Raw genomic sequence first — 9,332 nt, forward strand, 5'->3', positions numbered from 1 at the left:
TGGACCAATGAAATCAGAACTCTCCCCAGGGCTTTTATGTGCAGCTGGGATTGAGAACAACTAGTCCTTCATTCTCTTGATCCTAGTAGGATGAGTCCAAGATTGCACAGGCCCAGAAACTCCAAGCGTATTTTGGGAGCGACATCTGTTTCCCAGGAAGGAACTTATTAAGTTCAGCAGTGCAAGCAGGGTTTGGAGTCCTTGATGTCAAGCCTGCCACCAAATCCGTTTCTCATGTTAGTAGATACTGGCACCCATGTGGCCGTAAGCAGGCACATCATTCCCACTTGGCAACTTTCAAACAAATCCCAGGGAATTTTTGGTTATGAACCAAGCCTGCTTAGGGGACAGGTGCAATTGACTTAGCTGCCTGGGAGCTGTTCCTTTAGCTTCCCCTACCTGGGCTTTCCTGTTAGGTGTGTGAGAGGAGATCAATACTGGCAACAGGTGAAGGTGTGTAATCAACCTGAGTGAAGTGGGTTGAAATCCTCTGGCATGTTTTATCATAAGAGGAGGGGGAAGGTTACAGAAGTGCTGGGTACTTCTGCCACCATCCCCTGTCCTCACTTTCTTTCTCCCTCTGAGTTATGGCACCTGGTACCTTCTCTATCCCCCAGAAACTGTATTCTCCAGTATGGGGCTCTGTATTCTTATACTGACCACAAGTCCAGTGATTATAAACATTGAGGTCTCTGGGAAACTCAAGATCTAGGAATTTAGAAACTTGAATTGAGTGAATTTGAAAGTGTGAGATGGGGAAAGTGTTTGGAGGTGGCCATGGCACAGTTATTCTCACGTTTGGCTTTACTGGTGTATATGTTTTTACCTGTGCAAAAAAATACAAATTTATGTTGTCAGCCAGTGACAGTAACAGATTTTTCTTTCCTAAAGCAAATCTAATAATTACTATAACATGTCTTGCAACAAGCAAAACAGTACATTCAGGATGTCAGGGTTCAGTGCAACAAAACAGGACAGGTCTACTTAGAAGGCATGAACTGTCATTGCAAATGAGATTCCAAAATACCATTCCTACTTACCTACTGATATAGTCCAAACAGCAATTATTTTCAGAAATGCCTTAGTTCTGGAGTTGAATCGGCTGTGATGGATGGGGTTCTGGATGGCAACATAGCGATCCAGGGAGATGGCACAGAGGTGCATGATGGAGGCCGTGGAGAAGAGCACATCCAGGTAAATCCAGACAGCACAGAGCTTGCTAGGCAGAGGCCACCGGTACCCTAAGATGCAGAAGGTTAGCATCAGTTAGCGACCTTGACCTTCTCTGGTGTGTGGAATTTACCCTGCTTGAACAGTTTCCATCCTGGGAAAAGGCACAGGTAACAGCAAAGGGCAACACAAGATATTAACATTTTCAATATTTCAAAAGAGCCTGATGGCAACTGTACTTAACTACAATAAGATTGCACTGGCTGAATACAAGGTTTGAAAACTTCTTGTGGCTGGAATCATGCTGGTGTGTTGTAAACTCAGGGTGTGTCTCCCTGGGGTTTCTCTCGTTCTGTCTCCTCTGCCTAACAAAATCTACCTCCTTTTTTTTTTTTTTTTTTTTTTTTTGTGGCGCATGGGCTTAGTTGCTCCATGGCATGTGGGATTTTCCCGGACCAGGGCTCGATCCCGTGTCCCCTGCATTGGCAGGCGGATTCCTAACCACTGCGCCACCAGGGAAGTCCCTCCTTTTTGTTTTTGATGACTTAGGTCAGGAGATATGAGGTACTATGGGTTCCTCTACTGAAGCACCTCTTGCAGTGTACTGTCATTATTTATTCACATATCTTTCACAGATTGTAGGTTCCCTGAGGTTAGGCCATCTCTCAGCCATTATTACAACTGCTCAGTCTGGCACAGTGATGGCATCTAGTGGTCTCTCAGAAGTGCTACTGGTGTGAATGAAGAAATGATTAAAAAGCCAGATTGGGAATTTCTTTGTGAAAATGAAAAATTATTACCTAATAATACTTTGGGGGTTAAACTCAAACTTGGGGGGTGTGGGGTGAAAATGAAGACAGTGGTAAAGAAAAGCATGGTATTCTTGTCCTGAGAACTGTTTCAGGGCAGTGGTGCTCAAACTTTAACAAGCCTCCGAATCTCTGAGGTGGTTTCTTACAATGGAACTGCTGGACCCCATCTCCAGGGGTTCTGATTCTGAAAGTGTGCAGTGACGCAGGGGGATTTGCATTTCTAACAATTTCCCATCTGGTACTGACGCTGCCGGTCCAGGGACCACACTTGGGTAACTTCTGCCTAGGGCAGTGGTTCTCACCCAGGGTTGCACATTAGAATCAGCTGGACAGCTTTTCTGTAGGTCCTGATGCCCAGCAGGGTGGGTGGAGGGCGCCCTCCAACATTAAAGTGATTTAAAGCTACCCAGAGGATTCCCCTGTGAGACGCACTGCAGGAAGTCACCTGCTGCATTAGGAAGGCAGGGTATGCCTTATGGACACACAGTCTCCTGTTTCTGTTTTAGAGGGAGATCAAATGGTTATATAAACCTTAATTAGTTTTGATGACAATATAAGCAATGGTGTTAAATCTGTGCACATGTGAGAAGGAAAATTATGAAGACCACCTTTCTTTCACGGCATTCTAGATCCACAGAGCTGAACGAACTCTCTAGTCACAAACATACTCCCTACCAAAATGCCACCACCGATGTTTAGAAAAGTAAAGGGTGCAGGATACATGTCGGGCTTGGTGCCTTTCATGCCATTTGCAGAGAGCTTGAGCTAAAAGGAGAGAACTTTCCTTAGCAGTGGCTGGGGGGAAGCCATGCTTTGCCTGGTCGGAACTGATGTTGACCCTGGGAGGAGTTTTCTCTGCAAGGAGGCAGCCGCGGGCCGTAGTTTGGGTTTCCGTGGTGGGGATAAGGAGGGGGCATTTCCTCACCCACCCAGCGGTGTCCGGAGGACCAGTTCAGGAACAGTTCAGATGCCTGTCCAGGCATCTGTGGGCAGGAACCAGCTGTGCTCAGTGATGGCCGCCAGGGGGCGCCGTTGCACCCCGAGCCGGAGGCTACGGGCAGATGTCGGCTTTCTAACCCGGCTGGCCGTTGCTCGTCCCCACGGGCAGCTCAGGGGTCCACCTGCCGCTCAGAGGTGCCCCCGCCCCCCCCCCCCCCGGGCTTTTGGTTCCCGGACAGGCCCTCTGAGAGTCATCTCCCACTCATGGAGTTTGCCTTCAACGCAGCGGGGTTTTAGGAAGCGGGAACCTCTCCAGGACGTCTGGGAAATGACAGGCGAATTTAATCAAATCATCCTGGTGTGACATTGTGAGTGGTCAAGCGGGAGGCTGGCCTTGCAAAGAGCACTATCGACCTTGTGTAAACCGGCGCCCCTGCGCTCCATTGCTCACCTCCTTCCTCCTCCATATTCCTTGGGGCTGGGTTGATTTTTTTTTTTTTTTCTTAACACTTAAGACTTGGCCAGAATATCGCTTCTAAAAGACAGCGCTCATAACTTGTTTCTAGCCCTGGGTGACTGCTGGTGTGCCTGTATCAGCAGTCTGAAGATTCTCTGCCCCCTTTTAAAGAGAGAAATCTAGCTGTATTACTCATAATTTGTAAAGAATATCACGTTCTGCTTCCCGCTGAAGCCATCCCAGTGTCTGCCTACTTGCTGAGAGGTCTGACTCTTTCAAACTCTATTGAGAAGAAAGCAAGATTAATCTCTTCCCATGTGTTTCCCACCCTCCTCCAAACCAGACGGGAGGAGTTTATGCCTATGCATTTTTAAAGAGTTGAGGTTCTAATTCAAAGGCACACTTCCAAATTAGCTTCTCTGGGCAGGGAACAATTTAAAACCTGGTATAATTCATTTATTCTAATGGAGACTCCATATTTTAACAGTAAACCCACTGCACCACTAATATTCTCTCTGCAAATGTTCCAAGGTAATTGGGAAAGTTTTACCCCTTCATTAGAAGTGCTGAAAACAGTGTGACAAAGATAAAACTGTCCTGTCTTGAGGGGCGGAATATTTGGTTGAGAATATAAAGGAGCGAAAACCAAGTGGATTCAGAACGACAGATGTTATTGCTTCATGACTGTATTGGGACCTTTATAATTCTACATAAAATGTACATGTGTTTCAGCACAACACCTTATCTCCCTGCATAAAATATACATGTTTCAAAGCACAAAACTCTCCAGTGATCACACATAACAGGTTGTCTGATTTCTTAAAATGTGAGGTCTCATTTTAAAAGTAAAAGTTAAGCAGTATAACATGGTAGACCCTCCTGTATAAACAAAGCCCTGCTCTTAGTTTGTCCCGTGAGCCCTGACTCATCTGCTAATAACATGCACATGCTTTGTTACCAGTGTGGATACAGCTGGGAAACCAACGCCACTCACCATAAAGGATGGTTAATGTGGACACGGGCATGACAAGGAAACCCAGCAGCATATCAGCTATGGCAAGTGACATCAGGAAATAGTTGGTGGCATTCTGCAGCTTTTTCTCTAGGGACACTGCCATGATGACGAGTATGTTTCCAGCAATGGTTAGAATAATCACTACAGTTGTCAACAAAGCAGACCAGTTCTTTTCCTGGAGATGAAGTAAGGAGAAGCAGGGTGGTGACAGGCAGCCCTCACAGGAAAGGTTGGTTCGATTTTCTGAGTCCACTGTCCAGTTAAACGCATCTGAAGTGTTAGCTTCTCCGGAGTTAAAGTCGTTGTTGTAGAGCCTTGTGTCATCATTTAATTGCATTAAGGAGTTTGTAGTTGAGCTCAGAGAAGTGTTTTCTTCACAGAGAATATCCATGTCTAAGCTGGAACTTGTAGCAGATCAAGTGCCGAAAAACCGAGTTACAGGCTCTGCTCACCATTCAGCTTTACGTCCCCATGCTCTGTCACAGGCTGGCGTACGTGCTGGGCTTCTTTGGTCGGCTTTTTTTCTCCCATTATTACAATAGTAGCTAAAGAACTGCGGTGGCTTCCTTATATTTCCTTCCTTCACAATTTCAGTAGAATCCTTTGTCTGATTTGATTTTTTTCTCCCAGGCAAGGGCAAAAAAGCAGAATGAACTTTTAACATAGAGGTTGCTGAGTTTTTAGCAGTCAGGGAGAGAAATGTGATCCTGGCCAAAAAAGAAAAGTTTTGTAACTACCGGGACTCTCTCTTAGCTCTGTCTCATTCGGTTGGTTATGCTGGTAATACTAGTTGAACCACAGCAGCATTAAAACAGCAAGCAATCCAAAACAGTGGGGCTGGAGGCACTCTACACTGACAGTCGATTAAAAATACAGACAGGGTTAATTCCATAGTAATTGGATGTACTTTGGGTTATAGGTCTCCGTCAGTCTTAGGCTGAATCGCCGCGGCTGCCGGCAGGAATGTCAGCTTGTATCATGTGGCTTAGTTAATCAAAGAAAGAAAAAGTCTTCAGCAAAGATCAGCAGACAACTTTCCACTCTAGAGATTCTCACTGAAACGATTACATTTCGGCCAAGCAGCCTTTCAAGCCAGAAAGAAAATTATACAGCAATAAAATACAGCAGCCTGACTTACATAGGTCGGTCTTCAGGGTCCACACGGTAGACACACTTGGCTGTTCCGTGACTCGCTGCAACCCTCATGGCGATTAAGCCGGCAGAAAGCCCCTTTTTCCCTGAGCGTCGTCCACCAGCGTCATAGTAATTCGATTTCTGTTTTGCTGACTTCAAAAACTGCCTGGGAGAGTCGAGCCAGTTCCAGCGCAGCAAGGTCCGCGGCGGCTCCCTCTGCCCCCGCCTGGCTGGGTCCCTCCCTCCCTCCGTCCCGCGGGGCTCGCCTGGGCCGGGCGCGCGGTGAGACATCGTCCCCAGCCCCTCTCAAAGTCGCACAGAAGACATCGCAGGGCACAAAGTAGGCAGAGGCGCCTGCACACGGGCACTCGTGGTTTCCCTGGGAATGGACTTGCTGCCGGGCCGCCTCGTTCACTCCGGCAGCCCTCCCTCTATCTGTGTGTCATAAACTGCAAGGTAGCAACAGCCAGGGAGGGCGGACCAGACGGGCTTTATTTATTTAGTTTTCTTCCTTCTTTTTGCTGCATATTAACAGTGGGAAGTTTTCCATTGTTTTTTAAAAAGAGAGAAACGGGAGAAATCGCCCTTTGTACAGATTCCTAAGGCAGGTAAGCCCCAGTGTGACGTTTTTTAGGGTGAAGGGTGAAGAGAGAACGTAAATAAAGCCAGAGAACGGTCGGTATATCCTACGAGCATCGGTGCCTCCACGCAGAGCCCACCGAGCTTGTGCCTGAAGTGGAATTACTGACATCGGTGACTTGGGCTCAGAGTGGCCGAGCAGATTTTTGGTGATAACGCTGATAAACTATCAGTACTGTTTATTATTAAATACATACGTCATTCAACTAGCTTATTTTCTCCGGCAGAAATATACCCCCTAGAAGTAATTCAATACCTCACATGTGGAAGAGAATAAGTTGGTTTCTCCAGAGGTAACACTAAAGGACAACCAGCTTTACTTCTAAGAAAGCTCCTCAGATTTTTAAAGAAGGTAGATATGTCAGGGGCTGTGTGTGTGTGTGTGTGTATCCTTATTTTTTACAGGTGGGAAAATGGATTCTTTCCTGAATAGTTGTTTCCTGGGTTTCTGTCCATCTTCTTCTTCTTTCCATTTTCCCTAGACAAATTAACCTCCTCCCATGCCTTCAACATGTTTTTGGCCAAATCTGTACCTTCACGGTGGGTTATTTTCCTCAGCTCCCAGCCTAAATATCTAGCTGCCCAGCAGGCCCTTCTATCTCTAGCCTAGGTAGACCTTGACCTTAGCATCTTTTTTTTTTTTTTCCCATCCCGCTGCCCACCTCTCAGTGCTTATTTCCACCTGTTCACTTGGTAAAGGATTCACCATCTCTTTCCACATCTATTCCCTCCTTCTCACGGCCCAATCTTAAGAAGTCTCCAGTGCCACCTCTGTGTACTTATTTCTCAAATCTCTTCTCCAGCCCCCAGCTCTCACTTCTTTGGTTAAAGGCGGCTGCATCGTTGTCTCCTGGGCTGGAGCATGAGTTCCCTCCTCACTGCCCCTCTGCTTCCCGAGTAGGGGTTGGGTGGGTGAGGGTAAGGAGTGATTGCCACGTATTGTAGACCCAGTAGCTGAGAGAGCACAGGCTTTGGGGTTAGAGTTCCCTAGTTTTGAACCACAGCTCTGTAACTCATAAGCAGCAGAACCCTGGACAATCTAGTTGCTCCCTTTGATTGTAATGAAGTTGAAATGCGATAACGTGTAGAAATATGTAGCCCATGTCTGGCTGCTCTTGAAGAATGTTAGCCATTTTAATTCTTATGAATATTCTTATTGATATTACTAAAAACCCCTGCAGTTTGTGCTTGCATTCCTTCAGTCTCTGTAGGGCACATGGATTCTGTCTTTGCCCAAGCCCACCGCTCCCCCTTTTCAGGCCTGGACTCCTGTAACTCTCCCACCAGCAGCCTACATGCGGATGAACTTGGTGGTTTCTGATGAGTTTTAAGCATTGGTACTTGCAGTTTCCTGTGTCTGGAATCCTCTCACCACCCCCCTTTTTGTGTCCATTTGGCAAATTCCTACTCAGCTTTCAAGGCTCGGTTCCAGTGTTACGTCCTCTGAGAATCCCAGGCCGCCACTTACCACCTGTGTGACCTTGATTAAGCTGCTTAACCTCTCTGTGCTGTGATTTCCTCACCTGTAAATAGGGAATAATAATAATACCTACCTCAGAGGATTGATGTGAGGGTTAAATAAACTTACGTGTGTGCTTGGCACCTTTTACACCCTCAGGAAAGGTTAATTGTTATTGTTGTTGAGCTTACTGTTAGAAAGTTTTCTGTGGCACTCCTTCCCTGTGTAGGCAGAGGCTGTAGCACCTTCTACAGTCTTCTGTGTGAACACTTCTCACACTGTATGTAAGCCCCATGAGGGCAAAGGCTATGTTTTTGTTGTTCAAGGTATGGTGCCTAGGTATATTTGAATGAATGAATGATTTAGAATTACCTGTTTACATGTCTGTCATCTTTATTAGATGGTGAACTTCTTATTCATCTCTATACCCTCAACACCAAACACGATGTCCTTTAATGGGATGTCCTTGGTAGATGCATTTTGAAGGAATATATGAACTGATTTGTTAGCATATACTGAAAAGCAGACTCAGGGAGACTCCTCTAGATGCTTTTTAATTATTTTGTCCAATGGGATACTAAATTTTATTTTTTAAAAGGCAAAGGAAACAACAGGTTCCTACTGTATAGCATAAGGAACTATATTCAATATCCTGTAATAAACCATCATGGAAAAGAATATGAAAAAGAATGTATGTATATATAACTGAATCACTTTGCTGTACACCAGAAACCAACACAACATTGTAAATCAACCATACTTCAATTTAAAAAAGTGAAAAAAAAGAAAAGGAAAGGAAAATATGATGAAAAAAGAACACTTCAGTGTTGGAAGGTGATTCTAAAGCTTTTTGATGCTAAATCTTGTTTTACTGATTGTTGTGTTTTAGTTCTTAAAGATATCTGATGTTCTCAGACCATTATTCTTCCTGAAGAACAGCTAGGTTTCCAGTCATGGCAAAGCTAGTCATATGAGTTTCTTGGTGTATAGTTTATATTGCGAGAGAATTTTTTTAGTAACCATCTAAGATTATTTGCACTTTCTATTGCGGTTTTGTGAATGCTTGTCAAGGACAAAGCAATATGGGCAAAATCTCAGTCCTTGACTCCTGGTACTCAAACAGAGCTTGTCTATTAATAGCCTGAGAATTAGATTTGGTCCGGAGGGTTTCTTGCAGATCAGACACCCCTTTGAGCCTGGTGAAAGGGGTGTGTATTGGCTGCTGTAGTGGACACTGGTGTGTAGCGCCTCTCTCCCTTCAAGGCGGAGGCACTCACTCTCTCTGCTGCTGGAAGTGTTGGTAGCTGATGGCTCTCAGCTGATCCTCCCTGTGGAAATTACCCTCAAAGAGGCCACCGTGCCCATAGTTGTGCCCCTTTCCTAGGGCAGCCAGGATACAGTGATTGGTCTGTTGTGAAGATATAAAAGTTTGGCCCCCTTGCCTCAAGGCTGGACAACACTTAAGGGCTGCCCTGGTTCCAGAGCTCCCCATCTTTGTTGTGGTTGTATCACAGTTACAGTCCTCCCCCTGCCTAGTCGTGTTTCCCGATAGGTGTTGGTCTGGAGCTTTCCACAGTAAACGGGTACACGAGGGTTCCCAGGGAACCCAACCTAAGACTTCTATTTTTAAATTTGTGTTTCAATGACTTGATGCCACCTCTGGATGAGTTGCATGTCCTACAGAGAACAGAGAGATAAGTATTGTCT

At 45.6% G+C, this 9,332-nt stretch overlaps 1 protein-coding gene across 1 annotated transcript in view; it reads right to left on the reverse strand.

The window, feature by feature from the left end:
• The window catches only part of HTR2A (5-hydroxytryptamine receptor 2A), a 57,082-nt gene extending 51,983 nt beyond the window's left edge, over positions 1-5,099 (reverse strand). Inside the window, exons 1-2 of the mRNA XM_029209774.1 lie at positions 4,373-5,099; positions 1,041-1,241 (exon numbers count right to left, since the gene is read on the reverse strand). Of these exons, the coding sequence (XP_029065607.1) occupies positions 1,041-1,241; positions 4,373-4,784 (613 nt within the window). The 5' untranslated portion in view covers positions 4,785-5,099. The remainder of the gene's footprint in view (positions 1-1,040; positions 1,242-4,372) is intronic.
• Positions 5,100-9,332: the final 4,233 nt, after the last annotated feature.

The sequence above is a fragment of the Monodon monoceros genome, unplaced genomic scaffold, assembly GCF_005190385.1.
Source record: "Monodon monoceros isolate NGI ecotype Baffin Bay Population unplaced genomic scaffold, NGI_Narwhal_1 Super_Scaffold_8, whole genome shotgun sequence".
Classification (NCBI taxonomy): Eukaryota; Metazoa; Chordata; class Mammalia; order Artiodactyla; family Monodontidae; genus Monodon; species Monodon monoceros.